At 36.4% G+C, this 24,375-nt stretch overlaps 1 protein-coding gene across 28 annotated transcripts in view; it reads right to left on the bottom strand.

Annotated features, from left to right (window-relative positions):
• Positions 1–24,375, bottom strand: part of GPHN (gephyrin) — a 578,713-nt gene that overhangs the window by 24,185 nt on the left and 530,153 nt on the right. For all 28 annotated transcript variants that reach the window (XM_014860909.3, XM_014860913.3, XM_070513810.1 and 25 more), the window contains 2 exons: positions 10,515–10,602; positions 3,026–3,099 (listed from right to left, as the gene is read on the bottom strand). In XM_014860909.3, the coding sequence (XP_014716395.1) occupies positions 3,026–3,099; positions 10,515–10,602 (162 nt within the window). The remainder of the gene's footprint in view (positions 1–3,025; positions 3,100–10,514; positions 10,603–24,375) is intronic.

Below are 24,375 nucleotides of genomic sequence, written 5' to 3'. Positions count from 1 at the left end.
TTTTCTAACTTTATGGCTCATAATTGGATAAGGCTCTCATAGAGCATGCTGTGAAGTGCTAGTTTGTGGACTTTGTAACATCTATGTTTGGCTACTCTGTGGCCTTTTTTGCTTACTTCCTCATTCTTTGCTGTGTTTTAGAAACATGAGATTGTCATATTGATTTATGAACAGGTTATTTGGCAGTGATTGTTACTGTGTAATGAAAATAATTTCCAAGATACATTCTTGACAACAGCTATGTTCTGGAGAAGATCCATAAAAATTGTGATTGGTAGATCTGGTTGATAACACTGCAAATGGTTTTTGGGTATTTCTGTGTCTAAAATGAAAGAGGTTAATTGCATTCAGAATAGACTGTATGTGGGAAGAGCAAAGCTAAATTGTTCTTGAGCTTGCTACATTTCCTCTTGTTCTACTATTAAGTAGCAATTACCTTTAAATTCTTCTTATCTTCAGACAAGTATAAAATTCTGGCCAAGTAAAATAAGCCGATTTAAACTTCTAACCTATTTTATCATAGCAAACTAACAGACACAGTAAGAGTGAGGAGGGGATGCTTAACACCTTCCTTCTACAGTAGTTAAAGCCAATTTAAATCATCTTTTGCATCTTGCAGACAGGTACTGTGATTTCTCTAAAGGTACCCATTTAAAAAAGATTCCATTACAACAAAACATTTTGTTATCACGCATTGCTATCAATAGTGCCCTATTGCCAGATGTTAAGTTTTTGTTTAAGTTCTGGAAAGCCATTTCCTTGGAACTCAGCATCTATTGTTTAACTCTCCTCTTGAGATCAGAATGTAATAGCATTTGTACAATCACTGAGGTCACAGGGTGTTATGACTTTAAAGGAGGAGAATAAACATTAGGAACTGATGAATGCCTAAAGTTGAAGTAAGTGGTAAATAACAGAGTGAAAATAAAAAGAATACCAAAATTATATATCATAGGTGCTGAGACTAATTTAAATAATAGATATTACAAATAATTCTCCTCTAGAGGTGAGGGCAAGTAATGTTAGCTTCTTTCTCACTACAAAAGGAATAATCATTTCAATTTTTGAGGTTAGTGAGAAGCACACTGACATGCTTTTGGGATGTCCTCTGTATTCTAATTAAATTAGTACTGCCCATAGGGAAAGGAAAAAAAAAGCTCCTGTGTGCTCATAGCATAATAATATTTGCTTAATACAAAATATTTTTAATAAGAATGATCTAAATCCAACAGCTTCAATAATAAAAGGGTCTTGTCAGTAGCAGCCATATTGGAGCAACTACAGAAATAAAATGCCAAGAATTCGAAATTCTATCAAGTTGCGAAGATAGCTTTGGGGATAATCTTAACTTCATACTTAAATGGCAAAATCATGGAGGTAAACCCTGATCTCTGTCCTAAACTGACATGAGGTACCCAGTACTTACCAGGGAGATTAGGAAGCCCACCTTGACATTTGAAAAAGTCTTCTGGAATTTGCTGATAGTTCCCATATCTCACTTGTAACAACTGCTAAGTCTCACCTCTACTCTCTTAGGGTTCACATGAGCACCCATCAGAGTGTAATTCTGAACTAAAGCATCATTACTGTTGTCCCTGACAGTATGGAGGTAGGCTGGAATGCTCACCCACACACGGCCTTTGAATAGGGAATCAAAGGTTTATAGAGTAGCAGGGGTCTGAACAGGCAGACTACTGCTGAAAGACATGGCCACACATATTTCATCAAAACCAATGTTTGACATTCTTTGAGGATTTATAACTGATTACAGAACCTCTACTATCTCTTCCATTAGGGAGTTACTAGTTTTTAGCAGATATGCAAGATCTTGGTATGTGGTTATTTTCTTTCTTCCTTGGAGGCTATAAGAAGCAGTATGTGGTGTTGGCTCTGTGGTGTGGTGGTGAAGTTTGGTGCACTCTGCTTTGGCGGCCCAGGTTTGTAAGCTCGGATCCCGGCATGGACCTACACCACTCGTCAGTCATGCTATCATGGTGACCCACATACAAAACACAGGAAGACTGGCACAGATGTTAACTCAGAGCTAATCGAAACACTACTTGTAAACTATTCTTGCCAAGGAAAAAAAATGAATCTGAATCTAATTAAGCCTTTAGATCTAGCTTCTAGTCTACAGAATATACTGGAGGGAGAGGGGAACAAGTTAAACACCACCCCAAGGAAGCAATCAGCCAAATTCATTTGACTCAAATGATTCAGTTTCTTAAACACATCAATGGCATGACAAAAAAAGGAGGGGGGAGTAAATGTTCTTGTTTAATAGAGATTTAACAACTAAGTACAGTGAGGGACGTGCCTTGAATCCTAATTCAAACAAAACACATATAATAAGGCATTCTTTTTTGTAACATTTGCAAGGACGTTGAATATGACCAGGGTATTAGATGATATAAAGGTATTCTTATTTATTTTGTTGGGTGAGAAATACCATTGTGATTATGTAAGAGAATGCTGCTGCTGTTATTATTATTATTTGAGATGTACACTAAAGTGACATGCCTAGAATTTGCTTTAAAACAGTCCAGCCCTCTGTCCTCCCAAAAAGGTGAAGGAGGGGACTGATAGGTGAAGGAGGGGACTGATAAAACAATTATGGAAAAATGTTGATAGCTCTTGATGCTGGGTGATGGGTACATGGAGGTTTCATTGTACTCCCTACTGTTGTGTATGTTTGAGAATTTTCATATTAAAATGTTCTGAAAAAGAGAGAAAGCAGCAGTATGGACAGAAAGAGAAAAAAGAGAAAGAAGGAAGTAGACATGGGAATTAAAGGGAGAAAAGGTTTGGAAAGTTACTTTGCTTTGTTTATACCAAACTCAGTGATTCATAAGGAAGATGAATTTGCATTTCAGATAGGAGCTACAATTGTACAAAGAATCCTAATACTATAATACTTCTTTTACTAGAATAAATGATCCATAATAGAAAATGTAAAAAGACAGCATTTAAAACTTTGTTAAAGCCAGTCAACCAACCCATATATGAGATAAGATTATTTTCATACCCTGGTTTCATAAAAACCCTGCCAAAATGGATCTGAGCATGAAGATCAATGTCCAGCACCTGCTTGAGATAGTCCTGCAAATATGAAAAATAATCACTTTACTTTCAAACATTCTATTATTGGACTTTCAAAAGTTTAAATGAAAATAAAATGCATTTATAATATTGAAAGGAAAAGAAACACCTTATTTTAGTGATGGTGATTTGCTTAAGATAAATATTCCTTCATCCCTTCATTCCTCAGTCATTCACTTAGCCATTCAATAAATATTTATTGAGCACCTGGTATATGTTGAGTACTAACCTTGAACAAAAGAGACAATGTCCCTATCCGCACAAAAAGTAGCAGTAGAAGTAGTTAGACAGTAAACCAAATAACTACACGAACATATAAAACATTACTTGAAGGATTATTCTCTCCTTTCAGACAGAATTTTACGTCTGAGAAAGGATGTGGACAAACATGGCTTAAGATGCTGTGCCCGGGCAGGGAAGCCACATGCATGTATGCTCTGTCATTCTGCTTAATGGACTTAAAATAATGTCCATTTCTTGAGGAGACACTTGAACAGTTGCCCACAGATTACCAAATTTAAACAAGTCAACTAAAATAAAAAATAGAGAGGGAGCTCCAGAACAGAAAATTAAGAGAGTTTAATTGTTCCAACTTTATATTCTGCTAACAAGAACACAACTAAGCTAAGGTTACAACCAAGCCAGAGCGATTTGACAAAAACCTGATCTTTTGAAATGAAAGGCAACACTGCCCTAAAGTTGGTTTTGTAGACAAAAAGAAAAAAAAAACTGCAGTCTTTAAAATTTCTCAACTTCTAGGTCTGTTATTGAGTTTCTTTGTTTACTAATCCAAAAGTGAGTCTATTAACCTACTAATATTTTAAATATTTCATAAGCTACGGGATACTTTATTTTAAAAATCTGTTCCCTTCTTTATCTCCGCAGCCTCAGCCAACATCATCTCACCTCGATTAGTGAAACAGGCCTCTCTGCCAGTAGTCCTGCCTTCCTCCAATGCATTCCCCCACAGTAGTAAGAGAGATCTCCTAAAAACAAATCTCATCAAGTCATGACATAATACTTCAATAACTTCCTGGTTTCCAGGAAAAAGTCTCATCTCTTTAATATCATATCTATGATTTTTGTATTTTCTAGCCTCCTTTTACTTTCATCAGGCAATTTTCTACCTTCCTCTCTCCACTCCACTCTTATCTCAGTCACCTTCTCAGCCTCCCCTGAATTCCTAAGGCCGGAATGACAGATTGATTATTTATTTATGTTTATTTTGAGGCGATATTATTAGATGCAATAAATTTAGAATTGTTTTGTTATAATATTTTCCTGATGAGCTGATCCATTTAAATATATGAAATGTCCCTCCTAATATCTACTAATCTTTTTTACCTTAATTTTCTCCAATATCAATATAGCCACACCAGCTATCTTTCATTGTAACTTTTTTCTAATCTTTTACTTCCAATTAGCTGTGTTCTTACATTTAAGTATCATATAATTTGTTGTGTTTTAAAATCCAGAATGACAATTTTTAATTGGAGGATTTAGTCCATTTACATTTAATATAATCACTCTATATTTCGGTTTAAAACTATCACCCTACTATTTGTTTTCTATTTGTCACTTCTGTTTTTATTTCTTTTTTTTTCCATGCCCTCTCTTGGATTTACCAATTTTTTGGGTTATTTTAATTTCTTTCTCTTCTATTACCTTGTTAGTTATACATTCTTTTATTATTTTACTGGTTATTTTAGAGATTACAACATGCATTCTTGACTTATTACAGTCTACCATAATTTGGTATTTTTATTACTTCCCAGACAATGCAAGAACCTTACAACATGTTAACTCCATTTATTCCTCTCTGCTTTTTCTGCTATCATGTACCATATATTCTGTATACATTTTAAATATGTGTATATATGTACATATATATCCAAATTATCATACAGATATATTTTCTATATACTATACAGACAATATAATACTCTATATCTAATATATAATACTTACATATATTTTAAACCTCACAAGACATTAGTATTTTATACAATCAACAGTAATTTACATATATCCACATATTAACCCTTTTTTTTGCTCTTTAGTCCTTTCTGCATTTCCATGCTTCCATAACCTTACTGCTTTTCTTACATTTAAGAAAATAACTAATTTTTATTTCACAGCAAAAACTAGGGGGAGTGTAGATAACTGAGAAATCACATGTAAGAATTTTAGCAGACTAGCAAAGTTCACAAACACACAGAATACAACTTTCTACAGCCACATACATCCCTTTTGTATCTTCTTAATGTAGCAAAGAAGAAAAAACAGATTTATTAACATGACCCAAAGATATTGCCTCTCTATAATATATAAAAATAAGAAGCAAAGTGTATAACTTAAAAACAAAGTATATTAACTTAAGATCATGCTTAGTAATCAATGATCCAGTAATTCTGTCTTACTTAGAAATCATCTAGGTATCTGATGATTATTCATTAATTAACTAACTTAATATCAGTTCAAGATTTTAAGTTACTTAAAGATCCTGAAAATTATTTTCAAGTTGACGTATTACAAACATACTTACTAGTGAAATTAAAGGTTTGTCAGAATAATGATTCAATTTTGTTGAACCCAATTTTACATTTTTTTCATAATCTTAAATATTATATAGGATAGTGTTAGTTATTTTCTTAAGCATTATAATGAATATGGGTTGCAACTATGTTAGGAGAAATAATGACAGAGAAATATAACTATGTGTGTGTTCTTTCATTTTTCAAGGAAAAACAGAATTTTTAAAAAGTCCAGTTCTCAAAATATTTGGTCTCAGGACCCTGTACATGCTCTTAACTTAAAATTTATTAAGGATCTCTAGAGCTTTTGTTTATGAGAGTTATGTCTATCAATATTTACTGTATTATAAATTAAAACTAAAAAATTTAAATAATGTTTATTTGTTGGTTCTTTTGGAAACAGCAGTGATGAAGTTATTTCATGTTAACATAAGTAACTTATTTTTTACACATTGTTTTATAATTTCATCTCTGACATTTGGCTTGATAGAAGTCAGCTGGATTCTCTTATTTGCTTCTGCATTCAGTCTGATATCACACATCATAGAGCCACTGGAAAATCTCACTGTATATTCATGAGAGAAGGAGTAAAAAAATATCAAATAGTGTCTTAGTTTTATTATGAAAATAGTTTTGGCCTTGCAGACCCACTTCAAGGTCTCAGGACCTTTGTGGGTCTGGGGACCACTCTGTTCTAAAGTAAAGTGTCAGCTTCTTCCAAAATATAAAAGAAGATAATAAAAGGCAAAACTTTTAAAGGTACTTTTATTTGTCTTGGTTTATAATACCTGTATGTGGAATGAAACTGAGAAATATATTAAAATTTTAGTAAGTTCATTCAGGTTTGATGAGCTTTTTTCTTTGGCTTACTGATTAATGCTTTCCCTAGGATATGAAAGGTTATTCTTTTTGTGTAATCTGCCTTTTTGTGCTTTATGTTTACTTTATTTTGTCGTTGATTATTTAAGGAAAAAAAAAGTAAAAAATAAAGGTTCCTCATTTATGAATGAGCCAGGATTACTTATAATCATGTTACCTTCTATGCTTATTTTCAAATATTTTATTGTTGCTTTGAAAAATTAAGTAACCAAGTACTCTTTCTCAGGTACCCGTGATCCTATCTTAATCAAATACTCAATGCTTTTTTTTGACAACTCTTTTGATTTTGCCTTCTAAAGATCAGACCTAAATTTAGAAAAAGATAAAATAAAAATTTCAGAATATCTTTTACACCTAAAACCATCTTTGAAATTTCCTAGAGGACCCCTAGGAAATAAAAAAGATTTGTTCTTTCATCTTATAAAAAGAGATGTTACAAATAATTAGGTGTGCTTGATATGTTACCATTGTAAGAGTTTCATGGAAGAGAAGTTGCTGTCATATCTGAGAAGAGATGCTCAGTGTGCTCTGCATTAGATTCATATAGGTAAAATGTTTTTAACATAAATATTTCAGAAATTGTATGCTTTATGGGAAGTGTCTGGAGATTTGACAATGCCCTTGCTGTCCATAATATGTTTTCACCCCCGGGGGAAACACTGACCAAAACTTTTATGAAATAGTTACACAGTATATCCAGTAGGGAATTTTACTTATCTTCTATTCTGATATTATTGGTTGCAGTAGTAAATTAAGCATAGCCATTAAGTATCTGTCATTTCTGTGAAGTTTCTGTTTTACTCTGATGCTTGCCCAAAGCCTCTGCTGTAAGCTACAGTAAACAGCTTGTGTCTGCAACAAAGACAGATTTAGAGCACTAGGGAAAAGGACTGTCACAGGTACTTTGAACTATTGACATTTTAAAGACTAGTCTCTTGGGTACTGGCTTATGAGGTGATATAACTCACATAACTTTTATACAGTACCAGCGGACTGAGTCAGGAATCCTAGGACTCTTTAGTATGGAAGCAGATGGCTTCATGAAAGCATACTGCTAACCCAAGATGCAGCAGAACAAGAATGACATAGGACTGAATGAAATGATAAGGGAAATTACATTGCATTTATTTGTTTGGAATATTGTTGATTAGTTTTAATATTCTATTGCTGTATGGCTCTAGATTTTCAAAACAAACTCAAAGAGGCCTATATGGTTAATTAATGCTCTTGCTGCTAAATAATCAGGGCAAGCCTACAAGACAAGTCTTTTTTTGTGACCAGTAGTCTTTGTGATTATTTTGATCATATAGGGTTGGGGAGACACTGTCAGGAAAAATTAAGAGACTTTGAAATAGGCAAAAAATTACTGGATGTCCAGCCCATTGCATCCTTCTTGGTTATCTGCACCTTTCATTGTCTTTGAGCTATTTTACAATTCTGTAGGTTGTGAAAAGTTTATAGTAATGCATATAAGTCTTTAGTTTTCGGGGCAAAAAGCAGATCGTTTACCTGAAACTTTCAGCATTTTATAAAAATGAAAAGTCTTGGAAAAGGCTATGTAGGGCAGGGGGACGTGGAGGTAGGGAGAGATTTTGAGGGAACCAACCTCTTTGGCTGAGAAGAAGACAGAGGTCTGTGGGTCCCATAAGCTGCAGGGGCCCCCTTCCCCTGCCCCAAGGCTCCAGGCCTCCCCACGATACCAATGCTGCTAGTACGGCTCAAAGAAAGAAAGCCCTGAGATCTAATAGCCCCACAAGGACACTCTAGCTGTATCCAGTGTAGACTGGTGACCAGATGTCTCCCTGATGTTCTGTTGCCTCTGAAGTCCCTCCAAGTTCCTTAGCATAATTCTTGGGGGAGCTGAGTCCCATAACGGCTTAAATAAAATCTCCTGCCAGTTCTGTAGCATAGGTGCTCAATAGTAGGATTTAAGTTAAATCAACTAAATAAATTTCTTGCATATCTGAGTTTCTGCACTTAAGATTCATGCCTGCTACATAATGCTTCTGGATCTTTCCTTGACTTCCCTGTCTTTTCAGTGACTGATTTTCAGGCTCAGCTCTGAGGCTGAAGTGGATATTCTATCTCTTATACTTTTCTGTCTTTCTGCTACTGAAGAACATCGGAATTCATTTGGGGACTAGAACTTGCGAGTTGGCAGGAGCTTGCTGCATTTGTGCTTTATCTCTTTCTTCCTGGTTCCTCTTTCATTTCATTTCCACTCAAAGAGGTAGGAAGAACAATTATTAGCTCCTCTGGAATGCCCAGCTCTTAAATCTCCTTCCTAGTAAATTAAAGGTTTAGTGTAAGTATCTTACCACACAGAGAGTAAAATAAATAAAACCAATATGCTTTACTGTATTGGCTCTGTTTACTTGTGAGCAAATCCCTAAGATAAATGACATCTTTGTTAGCACTAATAAAGAAGGTTAAGGTTGAGAAGTGTGCTGTCCTTACCACAGTTGAGCCACAACTGCCAAGCCTAGGTATGCTATAAGCTTGCTGCCTCTTCAGAAGTATTGCAAAAGACAACTTTAAGCCTGCCGAATAGGTATTATCCCACAATTAAGTTCATTAGCAACCAAGATAAATTATACATGAAACACTCCCTGGAAATAACAAATTTAACATTTAAGTACTCCTAACTTCAGGGTTTGCTTTTGTGATACTCAGAGTAACACAGGCAGTTTGATAGTAAAGAAAACAGACATGTTGCAAATTATTTCTTCGAGCTCTACTACAATGCAGACCTCAGCCCGTGGCTTCCAGGATCTCAGGAGAGATCTGCAGCAATTTGCTCCACCTGGGGCTAGACTTCTAGGCGACTTTGAGGGAAGACGAACCCAGCAATCTGTCTGCTATAAGAATACCTACCCACACTTCAACACTTGCACTCCTGGATGTATTCTGAGATGGCAGTTTTGGACTAAGATTCCCTCTTTTTCTTCCATGGTTTTTGTCAGCTGGAGTGCTATTCTTAAACACTAAAAACTAAAGTTGTGAATGGAAGGCAACATTCTCTGCTCAAACTAATGAATACTGACATTTGTTCTCAGAGCCAATTAGAATCCACTGTCCAAAGAATCAGGTTATAAATTTAGGCAGTTTTATTGCTAGAGAGGTCAGGGACCAAGAACAAGCATATACTGCATGAAATCTAGCCAAAAATAAATCAAACTCTTGGAAAATATGAATTTTAGCAAAAACTGCTATTACAACAACATTTTTATAATATCTCAGTTCAATCATTAACATGAGATGAAAGAAAATATGGAAAGGGATTGCAGGCTGGCAAAACATTTTGTGATCTGAAATATTTTTGAGCCAAAACATAAGGTTGGTTATTGTAGTAAAGAATATTTTGCTTTTATAACATTATTCAATGGACCCAATAATCATCACAAACCAACACATTTCATTAAGATATATAAACTTAATGATACTGAGATAATCAAATTGAGATTTTTATAGGACTAAGCATACCATATGCAAATATACTTAGTCTTATAAAATCCTGTATGTATACTTATATTTATATGTTTGTTTTTTATTTTCATCATTATTATGATTATTTTTCAAGAGAGGCAAAGGAATGCCGAATCCTCTCTTTCTTCCCTGTAGGGAGCTAAAAGTTTTTTACCAGGTTTGGCATATGTGGTGGGGGAGGTCATCTTTAAATTTAAATTTAAGTAGAAGGATCTTGGAGCTTTACCTTAAGTCTTAATGTAGTAAAGGTGAGTGAGCAAAAACCCAGAAATCTCCAGGGGAACATCAAAACTCTTCTGCAAGTTGTGGGTTTCTCCATGCTGCTCCTGAGGTAAGATCTCTAACCCACCCAAAATGCATCCCTTTTAGAATGCCCAGAAATTTCTGAAGCCCTATGGATTTTCAGCTTTGTGAGAGTCTGGTTATGGATACCGGATATCTAATAGACCATAGTTAATCAACCATATGCAAGGACATTACAGTGGATAAATTTTCATGAGCTCCATTTTTTCATACCTTTTCCCCCATGGAGACACCCCCTGATGTGATGATGACATCAGCACGACTGATACCCTCATTCAAGGCATTGAGTAAGTCATCTGGGCTGGAAAAAAAATAAAGACAAATAAATTAACACACAAGGAAAAGATTTTAGATACAGTGCCAACTTAAAACTAAACCACCTTATTCACTGAGTAGGTATTAACATGAGTACAGCTCTGTACTCTGTTTGAAGTGGGAATCAAAAGGGTCTCTGCCCAGCAAGAGCATAACTCTTGTTGTGGCAAAAGAACCTTGTAAGTGCGGAAGTTATGGCTACAGGTCTTTCAGAGGGTTTTTTGCTCTAACGAGTCAGTATACGGAGGGGAGACAGTGAAGTATTAGTAGGCTGTATAACCATCTCAGTTTGCTTAGGAATATCCCAGATTTAGTACCGAAAGTCACATGTCCTAGGAAATCCCGGGCAAACCTGGATGGTTGGTCACCCTAGGTGTTGGAGAGATCACATAGGACTCTTTAGAGGGAATATGACTTAAATTAGTTAGGCCTTGAGAAGTGGGTTGGATTTTCACAGGTGTAAAGAAATGGGAAAGGGCCTTGTAAGCAAGCGGATCAGCTTGTGATAAAGCCTGGTGTTTCTATACCACTGGGGAAAACACACTGTCTAGAATGAAGGACTTGAATTGGAACAACTGGGATAGGACACAGTTTTGGAGGGCCCTCAAGCTCAAGAATTTGGACTTCGTCTAATAGGAAAATGGTGGGAGGGTTCCCTAAAAATATGAAGAGCCAATAAGTGTTCATTGGGGGAAAAAAAGGGTAGAGAAAAGAAGAACAAGGAAGGCAGAGACTGTAAGAAATATTCTGAGAGGGTAAAGGGACAGGATGAACATCAGGGACTGAAACTAGGCAGATTCTTGACAGTCAACTGAAAAGACGAGTGCACCAGGCTCTTTGATTGCATGGGTCAAAGGCCTGGGTAAGAAGAGATGGAGTGAAATCAGGTGTCTTATCCTCTGGATAGTAGAAGGGGTGCAAAGGCCTAACTTGAGATTGATCAAGTGAGAAAAAAACTAAATGCCAGGCATCAGGGCTTATGGAGGGGCAGAAAGGTAGGGAGTAGCTGACAGGGACTATATGGTTACTATTTTAAATCCATACAAAGCTACTGGACAATGTGCACTGAACTTGCATTTCCCTTCAAATCATGGAGCACAGAAAAGGTGCTTTTTGAGGAATATTTGTCCAGCCTACACCCTTGTTTCCTGAGAACCTCTCACCCTATGGGGAAGACGGGTGTCTCCCTTTCTCTCCCATGGACATCTAACATGTACATCTAAAAAGGGAACAATCCTAACTTCTGATTTTCTAGTTTTTCCTTTTGGTCCCTTTAGAAGCCTATTCTTGCTCTTGGGTCCCAAGAGATAACCCTATGTCTTCCCGCAAGCTAGCCTCAGCAGGTTTTGTTAACTTGAAATCGAATAATGTCTCCATGAGATAGCATACATTCTCCCAAATCTCTCACGGGAGAAGGGGGAGAAGGAGATTTGTAACGACAACATCATTTCACTCTTTATCCAGGGGTGACAAAGGTAAGAAGAGGAACTTGAGATTAATCTGAGAGACTACCTTCCCAGGCTCTACAAGAGATAAAGATAAACTCTACAAGAGTTGAGAGGTGGCATAGCACAGAGGTTAAGAGTGTGAACTCTGGAGTCAGCCTGAGTTTAAATCCTGCTACTTGCTAGATATAGAACCTTGGATAAATTGCTTCACTTCTCTTTGCCTCAGCTTTCCATCTATAAAGTAGGGATAATACAGGGTTGTTATGAGGATTAAGTGACATAACACATATAAAACCCTTTATGGAATAGTACCTTGTACAACCTAAGTTTTCAAGAAAGGTTAGTTGTTGTTATTATTGCTATGGTAATATTACTGCTATGGTCAGAAACATACCTGACAACCTGGCAAAGGTCAACTTTAGCATGCTCGGTAGTTTTTATTCAGGAGAATATTCACGACTAACACAGAAGAAAATCATAGATTTGGCCTCAAATACATTCACAGAACTGTATGTGAAAAGCCCAAATAGCTCAATAGCAAGTTAGGCCTGGTTCCAGTCTGAATAGTTTCATTTACTATTAGATTTTCTTACTGGTTCTGGATAAAATTCTCCTTCTCCTCAAGCACTGGTCTGCTCATGAGAATACTGGGGAATGCTCGGCTCTGGGGAGCGAGCTCCCAAGAAGAGAGAAAAACAAAAGTTTGAAAAAATGGATCACATGACGTTCAACCTATATAGAGACCCTTTAAAGTCATCCAGTTAATTGCTTATGCAGCCAAAAAGGGACCCAGGTATTCACTGAAGGCAGGATCCATGTGTAAAACAAAAAAATTAAAAAAAAATCCGTGACATGGATTTCAAAGTTAAATTGGTTGGGCAAATATCTTAGAAGAATTATATTCAGTAATGGATAGGTATTTAAAGTATTTTTGAACTAAGTATTTTGAAGAAATTTTTTATCAATCTTTTTCATTTTTTTGGGGGGAAAAAGATAGCAAATTATTCTACTGCGTTGAAATACTATAAGATATACATGTGATGGGTTCCTGATCACTGCATGCCCAGAGCTCCACGCCCCTTGCCTTGCTGGATCATATTATCATTAAGCTGAGCCAAATGGTTGATCTATGGAGTAAATGGGAAGAACATCACAAACACGGGACAATATGAAATGTGGTTCAGGTGACAATGAATATTATCAACAAAATACAATTTTGTGTTAGTATAAGGAGACATTAGCTAATTTCACCAATCTTAAAATATGTAATTGATAACATATTGACTCGAGGATTATGGTAAAGTTCTTGGAAACACAGTACCAGTGACATGCACATCATCATGGTATTAATCTTTGTAGGTGGATAAAGGTCCTGGGATAGGCTAGCTGATGACTGAAACATAAGTCTCAGTGATTTTTTTTTTAACCCATTGTTTTCATATTATCTGGGAAAGATTCTTTTCCTATTTTGTAAAACTGCAGAATCATCAACTCTCCATATGAAATTTTCTCATTTTCAGAAATAAACTAAAAGGGATTTTATACCAAATTCTTACTGTAATTTATGTTTCAAAGAACATACTCAATGCTCCTTTCTACTCTGTGGCTGGTGGATTCACAAAATCACTGACTCTCAAAGTTGGAAAGGTCTTTGGGGTCACTGCGTTTGGTATCACAGCTGAACACATTCTTTGGGTCCTGCCCTTCTCTGTCTCCCCTGACCCTTCTCTTTGACTCCACTTTCTGTTGCACACTTCTTTCTGGGATCTCAGGTGAGATCACGGCTTAGTAGAGGGACAGGTACCAACGTATGACAATAGTCAGAGGATCTATAACTTCATTTGTGTCACATGCTATAACTCCTTACCTCACAATAAATCTGTGAGGTCGACTGAACAAGTATTATTATGCCCATTTGACAGAAAAGGAAAGCAACATTTAGAGAGGTAAGGTGGCATATTAAAGGCTAGGGAGAGAAGTAAGTGGTAGAGCTAGGACTAGAACTTCCGGCTCCTCGCTAAGTATTTGTTCCATTCCACTGCCTAATCAGAGTGATTGTCTAATTTTTTCAGACATATGACATGTAATACAAGAAAAATTCTCATGAGAATAGACTCTTTTGTAAAAGCATCAACTACAGGATGCTAAGGCAGTAGGTGGGAATCTGTTTGGGATGACTAGAAAAGTGCATGTATAGACATGTTAGTATAGTTCTGGGGAATGAAACAAATATGATCCTGAATCCTATATTCAGATGGAAACTAAAGATTTTGATCAAATATAACTTTAGGGCTTGCTTACAAGTCATAAATTTTCTCTTTTTTGTGATTCATATTTTTTTATATATATATATATATATATATACATTTTTTTTTTTTTTCTTGTGAGGAAGATTAGCCCTGAGCTAACTACTGCCAATCCTCCTCTTTTTGCTGAGGAAGACTGGCCCTGAGCTAACATCCATGCCCATCTTCCTCTACTTTATATGTGGGACGCCTACCACAGCATGGCTTTTGCCAAGTGGTGCCATGTCTGCACCTGGGATCCGAACTGGTGAACCCCGGGCCGCTGAGAGGTGGAATGTCCAAACTTAACCACTGTGCCACTGGGCTGGCCCCTCACACTATATTTTAAATGATGAGATATTTCCAACATAAGATAAGAGAATAACAAACACCCATGTATCTATCTCTCAGATTTGACAAATGCTAATATTTTCCCATATTTATTTCATATTTCTTATCCCCCTACTTTTTCACTTTTAAGAAATAAAAACTGAGTTTGCTTTCTAAGACTAAGAGATTACTCTGAATAATGATAAGAGGAATAGATAACAAGGATTATAATCATCGATATTATAGTAGCATACAAACAATTCATGATATTCTCAGTATTGTTAAATGAAATCATAGTATACTAATTTCTTCAAAGATAGGAGAGCAAAACTAAAACATTATAATCTGATCTGATATTATCTAATATGACCTTATATTACATAGTATGACCTTATATGTCTTATATGTGACATTACTTCCTATATATAAGATCAGTTGATATTTAAGAACAAAGTTAATGACAATAATACCAACGTTTTGGAAGAACAATACACTTTCACACCTATGTGTTAATTTTACAACTCTATGAAGTAGGTAGGGCAAGAAAGGACACAGGTTCTCAGAGCTAGTGACAGGTTCAAGGTCACCCTGTGTTCATTCTAGTATTCTTTTAAACTACAGTAATATTCACATTGTGAAAAACACTTTATTATACATAGTATACCTTCAGATAAAAGCTATTTATCATATTTTATCTAAATACGTAAATCTTATTTGTGAATGCCAAAAGTGATGATAAAAAAAAACTTGTACTTTCTAAATTTGAAATATCTTATCATATTGCCACTAGACGAGATGTTCGGTTAGGCAGGTTAAGCTTTTTCAGGCATATACCAGTAGCTTCCCTTTTCTCAAAGAGCAGCAGATCTTAAAGGGATATTGCAATATCAGTTAATTCTGCCTTCATTAACTACTGCAGTTTTAATTAGATTTGGATACTGATTAACCACTTCTTTAAAGATAAATAGATAAGAGTATCAATCTTGATTTATTAATACTTTCTATCCATTTTCAGTCGAGTTATTAAGTATCTAGCCCTTGTTCTCTTAAGAGTACCAATATCATATGAAAGCATTCTAAGAATTGATTTAGTAGTAAATGCTAAAAATTTAAGTACTAGGTGGTAGAAAATAGAACCGTTAATTGAAGGCCTGAGTGTAACAAGGTCTAGAATCTAATTCTGTCTCTACTGCTAATGGAGATGACTCTGAAAAACTAACATCATTTTTTGGGGTCTCATTATCCTTATTTGTAAAATAAGAACATTCATTCTAGGTCCTTTCCATCTTTAACATTCCCTGATGTAAATCACTTGAAGTCAACTAGGATCCAATTTAAGCACAAAGGTTTCATTTTATTTATTTATTTTTAGATTTTTTTTGAGGTCATAATGGTTTATAACATTGTGAACTTTCAGGTGTACATTATTATTTATTAGTTTCTGTATAGACTGCATCATGCAGACACCAATAGTCTAATTTTCACCTGTCACCATATATATGTGCCCTTTACACCTTGCCCCCCCACCCCAACTCTCTTCCCCTCTGGCAACCACTAATGTGTTCTCTTTGTCCACGTGTTTATCTATCTTCCACATATGAGAGAAATCATGTGGTGTTTGTCTTTCTCTGTCTGGCTTATTTTGCTTAATATCACACCCTCAAGGTCCACCCATGTTGTTGCGAATGGGATGATTTTGTCTTTGTTTATGGCTGAGCAGTATTCCATTGTATACATATACCACATCTTCTTTATCCATTCATCAGTGATGGGCACTTGGGTTGCTTCCACGTGTTGGCTATTGTGAATAACGCTGCAGTGAACACAGGGGTGCATAAGTCTCTTTGAATTGTTGATTTCAAGTTCTTTGGATAAATACCCAGTAGTGGGATAGCTGGATCATATGGTATTTCTATTTTTAATTTTTCTATTTTTTGAGAAATCTCCACACTGTTTTCCATAGTGGCTACACCAGTTTGCATTCCTACCAACAGTGTAAGATGGTTCCTTTTCCTCCACATCCTCTCCAACATTGGTTATTGTTTGTCTTGGTGATTATAGCCATTCTAACAGGGGTAAGGTGATAGCTCATTGTAGTTTTGATTTGCATTTCCCTAATGATTAGTGATGCTGAACATGTTTTCATGTGTCTGTTGGCCATCTGTAAATCTTATTTGGAAAAATGTCTGTCCATATCCTCTGCCCATTTTTTCATCAGGTTGTTTTTTTTGTTGTTGTTGAGTTGTATGAGTTCTTTATATATTTTGGAGATTAACTCCTTGTTGGATATATGATTTGCAAATATTTTCTCCCAGTTGGTGGGCTGTGTTTTTGTTTTGTTCATAGTTTCCTTTGCCTTGCAGAAGCTCTTTAGTCTGATGTAGTCCTATTTGTTCATTTTTCCTTTCGTTTCTCATGCCTGAGAAGACATGGTATTTGAAAGATGCTTCTAAGACTGATGTCAAAGAGTGTACTGCCTATATTTTCTTCTAGGAGTTTTATCGTTTCAGGTTTTACCTTCAAGTCTTTAATCCATTTTGAGTTAATTTCTGTGTATGGTGTAAGGTAATGCTCTATTTCCATTCTCTTGCATGTGGCTGTCCAGTTTTCCCAACACCAATTATTGAAGAGACTTTCCTTTCTCCATTGTAATTTCTTGGTCCCTTTGTTGAAGATTAGCTGTCCATAGATGTGTGGTTTTATTTCTGGGATTTTCCATTGGTCTGTGTGCCTGTTTTTGTGCCAGTATCACGCTGTTTTGATTACTACAGCTTTGTAATATATTTTGAAGTCATGGATTGTGATGCCTCTAACTTTGTTCTTTTTTCTAAGGATAGCTTTGATTATTCGGGGTCCTTTGTTATTCCATATAAATTTTAGGATTCTTTGTTCTATTTCTGTGAAGAATGTCATTGGGATTCTGATTGAGACTGCACTGAATCCATAGCTTGCTTTAGGTAGTATGGACATTTTAACTATGTTTATTCTTCCAATCCATGAGCATGGAATATCTTTCCGTTTCTTTATGTCATCTTTGATTTCTTTAAATAATGTCTCATAGTTCTCAGTGTAGAAGTCTTTCACGTCCTTGGTTAAATTTATTCCTAATATTTTATTCTTTTTGTTGTGATTTTAAACGGGATGGTATTCTTGAGTTCTCTTTCTGCTAGTTCATTATCAGAATTTAGAAATGCAACTGATTTTTCTAAGTTGATTTTGTACCCTGCAACTCTGCTGTAGTTGTTGATTATTTCTAATAGTTTTCTCATGGATCCTTTAGGGTTTTCTATATATGGAATCATGTCATATGCAAACAGCGAGTTTCACTTCTTCATTGCCAATTTGGATACCTTTTATTTCTTTTTCTTGCCTGATTTCTCTGGCCAAAGCCTCCAGTATTAGGCTGAATAAGAGTGGCGAGAGTGGGCACCCTTGTCTTATTCCTATTCTCAAAGGCATGGCTTTCAGTTTTTCATTGTTGCATATGATGTTGCCATATATGGCCTTTATTATGTTGAGGTACTTTCCTTCTATACCCATTTTATTCAGACTTTTTATCATAAATGGATGTTGGGTCTTGTCAAATGCTTTCTCTGTATCTATTGAGATGATCATGTGGTTTTTGTTCCTCATTTTGTTAATGTGGTATATCACACTGATTGATTTTCAGATGTAGTACCATCACTGCATCCCTAGTATAAATCCCACTTGATTGTGGTGTATGATCCTCTTAACAAATTGCTGTATTTGGTTTGCGAATATTTTGTCAAGGATTTTTGCATCTATGTTCATCAGCAATATTGGCCTATAATTTTCCTTCTTTGTGTTATCCTTGTCTGGCTTTGGTATCTGGGTCATGTTGGCTTTGTAGAATGTGTTAGGAAGTGTTCTGTCTTCTTCAACTTTTTGGAATAGTTTGAGAAGGACAGGTAATAAATCTTCTTTGAATGTTTGGTAGAATTCTCTAGAGAAGCCATCTGGTCCTGGACTTTTATTTTTTTTTTTTTTTAGATTTTTTTATTTTTATTTTTTTTTCCTTTTTCTCCCCAAAGCCCCCCGGTACATAGTTGTGTATTCTTCGTTGTGGGTTCCTCTAGTTGTGGCATCTGGGACGCTGCCTCAGCGTGGTCTGACGAGCAGTGCCATGTCCGCGCCCAGGATTCGAACCGTCGAAACACTGGGCCGCCTGCAGCGGAGCGCACGAACTTAACCACTCGGCCACGGGGCCAGCCCCTGGACTTTTATTTTTTGGGAGGTTTTTGATTACTGTTTCAATCTCTACTTGTGATTGGTCTATTCAGATTGTCCATTTCCTCTTGATTCAGTTTTGGGAGGTTGTAAGAGTCTAAGAATTTATCCATTTCTTTTAGATTGCTGGCATATAGTTTTTCATAGTATTATCTTATAATCTTTTGTATTTCTTTGGTATCCATTGTAATTTCTCCTCTTTCATTTCTAAATTTTATTTATGTGAGCCTTTTCTCTTTTTTTCATAGTGAGTCTGGCTAAGGGTTTGTCAATTTTGTTTATCTTCTCAAATAATCAGTTCTTAGTTTCATCAATCCTTTCTATTGTTTATTTGGTTTCAATTTCATTTATTTCTGCTGTAATTTTTATTATTTCCCTTCTTCTGCTGACTTTGGGCTTCATTTGTTCTTCTTTTTCTAATTCTGTTTGGTGTACCTAAAGATTACTTATTTGAGATTTTTCTTGTTTGTTAAGGTGGGCCTGTATTGCTATGAAATTCCCTCTTGGGATTGGTCTTCCTGCATCCCATATGAGTTGGTATGGTGTATTTTCATTTTCATTTCTCTCCAGATATTTTTTAATTTCTGCTTTAATTTCTTCAATGATCCATTGGTTGCTCAGTAGCATATTTTTCACTTTTCCAGCTTTTTCCTTGTAGCTGTTTTCTAGTTTCATAGCATTATGGTCAGAAAAGATGCTTGATACGATTTCAGTCTTCTCAAATTTACTGAGGCTTGCCTTGTTTCCCAACATATGGCCTATCCTTGAGAATGTTCCATGTACACTTGAGAAGAATGTGTATTCTGCTGTTTTGGATGGAATGTTCTATATATATCTATTAAGTCCATCTTGTCTAGTTTTTTGTTTAATTCCACTATTTCTTTGTTGACTTTCTGTCTGGATGATCTATTCATCAATGTAAGTGGGGTGTTGAGGTCCCTGACTATTATTGTATTGCTGTTAATTTCTCTCTTTAGGACTGTCAATAGTTGTTTTATGTACTTTGGTGCTCCTGTGTTAGGAGCATATATATTCATAAGTATTATACCTTCTTGGAATGTCCCTTTTATCATTACATACTGTCCCTCTCTTTGTCTCTCATTGCCTTTTTCATCTTCAAGTCTGCTTTGTCTAAGTATGGCAACACCTGCTTTCTTTTGTTTGCCACTTTCTTGAAGTATCATCTTCCATTCCTTCACTCTGAGCCTGTGTTTGTCTTTAGAGCTGAGATGCATTTCCTGGAGGCAGTATATTATTGGGTCTTGTTTTATAATCCATCCAGCCACTCTGTGTCTTTTGATGGGAGAATTCAATCCATTTACATTTAGAGTTATTATTGATATATGAGGACTTAATACTGCCATTTTATCTCATTTTCCAATTCTTCTATGCTTCCTTTATATCTCTTCCTGTGTACTTCTGACTGCCATTTCAGTTTGGTGATTTTCTATCATGGTTTTCTCTTTATTCATGATTTGTGTCTCTGCTCTGATTTTTTGGTATTGGTTACTATGAAGTTTGTAGAAAAGATCTCGTAGATGAGACAGTCCATTTTCTGACAGCCTTTTATCTCCATTAGCCTAAGCAGGTTCTATCCCTTTCCAACTTATTGTTGTCACCAATCATTCCATTTTGTGTTGTGAGCTTGTCATTAAAAGGAAGTGTTTACAATTATTTTTGACGCTTTCCTTCCCTATATCTTTAATGTTATAATTGAGTGTTTGCTAACCTGTTCTGATAGAGAGCTGCAATTTTCTGATTTTGTTTATTTATCTCCTTGCTCAAGGCTTTGAAAACCTTTTCCTTTTTTTTTTTTTTGAGGAAGATTAGCTCTGAGCTAACATCTGCCATCAATCCTCCTCTTTTTGCTGAGGAAGACTGGCCCTGAGCTAACATCTGTGCCTAGCGTCCTCTACTTTATATGTGGGACACCTACCACAGCATAGCTTGCCAAGCGGTGCCATGGCTGCACCCGGGATCTGAACCAGTGAACCCTGGGCTGCCAAAGCGGAACGTGCGCACTTAACCGCTGTGCCACCGGGCCGGCCCATACTTTTCCTTTTTGTTTCAGGTGTGAGGGCATTTTGATCATTACTTGTGGTGGTGGTGGTAGGGTGGTGTTGTGGTGATGAACTCCCTCAGCTTTTGTTTATCTGGGGAAGTTTTTATTTCTCCATGAAATCTGAACGATAGTTTCACTGGATAGAGTATTTGTGGCTGAAAGATTTATCTTTCAGTGTTTTGAATATATATTCCACTCTCTCCTAGCCTATAAAGTTTCTGCTGAGAAGTCCACTAAAAGCCTGATAGAGGTTCCTTTGTGAGTTATTCTCTTCTGCCTTGCTGCCCTTAATATTTTTTCTTTGTCATTGACTTTTGCCCGTTTTATTAATATATATTTACTAATATATATATATTTTATATATATATATATATATATATATATATATACATGCCTTGGAGAAGGTCTTTTTGCATTGATGTAATTAGGAGTTCTATTGGCTTTGTTTACTTGTAATTCCAGTTCCTTTCCTAGGTTTGGGAAGTTCTCAACTATTATTTCTTTGAACAAGCTCTCCGCTCCTTTCTCCCACTCTTCTCCCTCTGGAATATCTATAATCCTTATGTTGCATTTCCTAATTGAGTTTGATATTTCTTGGAGAATTTCTTCATTTTTTTTAAGTCTTAGTTCTTGCTCCTTCTCCACCTGAAGCATTTGTATATTTGTATTCTAAATTAATAATTGTTTCCTTCATAATGTCACCTCTGCTTTTTAAGGTTTCTAGATCTTTTTAAAATCTCATTCATCATGTTCTTCATCTCCAGCATTTCTGTTTGGCTTTTTTGTTTAGAGTTTCAATCTCTTTTGTGGAGAACTCCTTCTGCTCATTAATTTTACTCCTGAGTTCACTGAACTGTCTTTCAGACCTTTCTTGTAACTCATTGAGTTTCTTTATGATATCTATTTTGAATTCTGTGTCACTTAGACTGTAAATTTCTGTAACTTCAGGATTGGTTTCTGGAGATTTGTCATTTTCCATCTGATCTGGAGCATTAATGTATTTCTTCATGGTATTTGATGTATTGGACCTTTGCCAGTGCATAGTGGTAGTATCTGGTCACAGATTCCACCTGCCACCACTGGCGGTGGGGGGATAGTAACTATGTTTTTTGAACCTGTGGCATTTGTTGGAAGTTGTGCTTCTCTGCTGGAAGCCATGCCATGCGACAGGTCTGTCTATGTCTTCCCAGTGGCCACTACTGTGGTGTCCCACATGCAGGTGCAGGCACTCTGATGCAATCTGTTGCCCTGGCTGACCGGCTGAGTTAGTGTGCCAGGTGGGAGCGGATGGGAGGAGTGCCCTCTTTCATGCATGCGCACCCATTCTCTACTCACTGGCAGTCTGCCTGGGTGGCTGGGTTTGGTGGGGGCGCCAATGTAGTGGCTGAACTGCCTTGGTGTGGAGCACCCCCATGGACCAGAATGTAACCCTGAGAGTGAAACCATTTGCAGAGAGGCGCACCTGCTCCCTTGCCTTCTCCCAGAGTCATGCGCTGGCTGCTGTGTGTTGACCTGCAACCTAGATGGCTTCTGCTGGGGAGGGGTAGGAGATTCACTCATCTTCTCTGCTTCTTGGGGATACAGTACACCCCTACCTTCAGACATATGGCTGCATGGGTCTCTCAGACGTCCTATTGTGCTGTGTGGGTACACTCTGTTGATTAATGAATGTCCTTTTGGTTGTGTCTTCAGGGGGAGAGACTAAGAGAACAGCTCACTCTGCCATGATGCTGACATCACTCCAAAGCTATCATTTTTAAGTTGACCCAGAAGTCTACTTAAAATATACTAAGACAGCCCTATCCTCAAAGGCTGGGAAAGCCCAAACCTTTACCATTAAATGTCCAGGAAGCACAGACTTTTTTTTTTGGTACTTCAATAGAAGGCTAGCAGCTTGCCATCGGTGCCTTGCCAATTCAGGAGTTGTGACTTCCGTGTCTTTACCACTTGCAACCCTCTTTCTACTACAAGTCTATTCCCATTAGTTCCATGGTACCCTAGAAGCTTCCTGAGGGGTGACGGTGAATGGAACTCTCAGTAGGCAAAGGAAAATACCAGCAATCTAAGAAGCCAGCAACTGGAGGGTGGAAGAATAAGCATAACATTTAGGACAGCTCCTAGTGAAATAAAACTGCTGGGGGAAACAGACAATTTTAACAACAACAACAAACAATTAAAGCACTAATGGAGAGTCACTGCAAACATTAAAAGGATGTTCTGGAACAAAAAATACGATTTCCAAATTTTAAAATTTAGTAGATGAAAGTGAATATAGTCCCTCTTGAAAACTCAATTAATGGCCTGGAAGACCAGCTGGAATGTACAAAAATACAAAATGATGGAAGTCATACAGGAAATAATAAGAAACTTGGAGGCCAGACCAAGAGACTGACTATTACCAATAGGCATTCCATAAGGAGAAAAAGGAACTGATGGAGGGGGAAAATTCCATTTACTTGAAAAATCTCAGGCTTGGAGATTGAAAAGATTTACTGAGTTCCAGGTAAGACTGCCAAAAAAACAGACAAAACAAACCCAAAAAACCCAAAAACCTTAAAAATGTACCAGTAAAATTTTGTAATTTCAAGGGTAAAGAGAAAAATCTTACAAGCTGCTAGACAGAAAGATTAGGTTTACTAACAAAGGAAGAATAATACTGGCATTGGATTTCTTACCTACAATATCAAAAACTATACAACAGTAGATTAACGTCAATATACTCTGAGAAAAAACGCCTGCAACCCCTAAATCCTATACTCAGTCAGACATTATTCACCTGTCAGGATAGAAGAAAGACATTTTTGAAAACACAAAGATTCAAATGATAAGTCAACAAGTAACGTTCTGGAGAAATGACTCTAAATGGAAAAAATGAATCAGATAAGCGATCTCAAGATAGAAGAAGATGAAGAGGAGAGGAAACGCTAGTGAAATACACATACATGTATAAAACTATATAGCTAAATCTTAATAAATAATGATCAAATAAACTGGGGAATTACAATATATGTACTAAATATGGATTCCCCAGAAGTTGTAGAGACATACTGCAAAAGAAAATTTAATCACAGTCTAGAATTAAAGCGTGATCTCAGCAATACCTAAAAGCAGAGAGGGTGGGAGGAGATGGGGGAAGTAAAGGTATTCTAAAGGTCTCATTGGTGTAGGGGGTGAACGGAGGAAATGGGATTGCCTATAGGAGGGATATGGTCAGCATCTTTTAAAAATATAATAGTGGAGAAATGTACAGTTGATTATGAGTATCAGAAATTGGAAGAACAGCATGAGGGTGATGGTAAAGTATACCATAACATCCAAAATAATAACAGGGTCAAAGGGAACAAACAGTACCTGGATCAAACCAACAACAGGGAAAAAGACAAGGA

The sequence above is a fragment of the Equus asinus genome, chromosome 7 (genome assembly GCF_041296235.1).
Source record: "Equus asinus isolate D_3611 breed Donkey chromosome 7, EquAss-T2T_v2, whole genome shotgun sequence".
NCBI lineage: Eukaryota > Metazoa > Chordata > Mammalia > Perissodactyla > Equidae > Equus > Equus asinus.
This window is presented reverse-complemented; position numbering and strand designations above follow the sequence as displayed.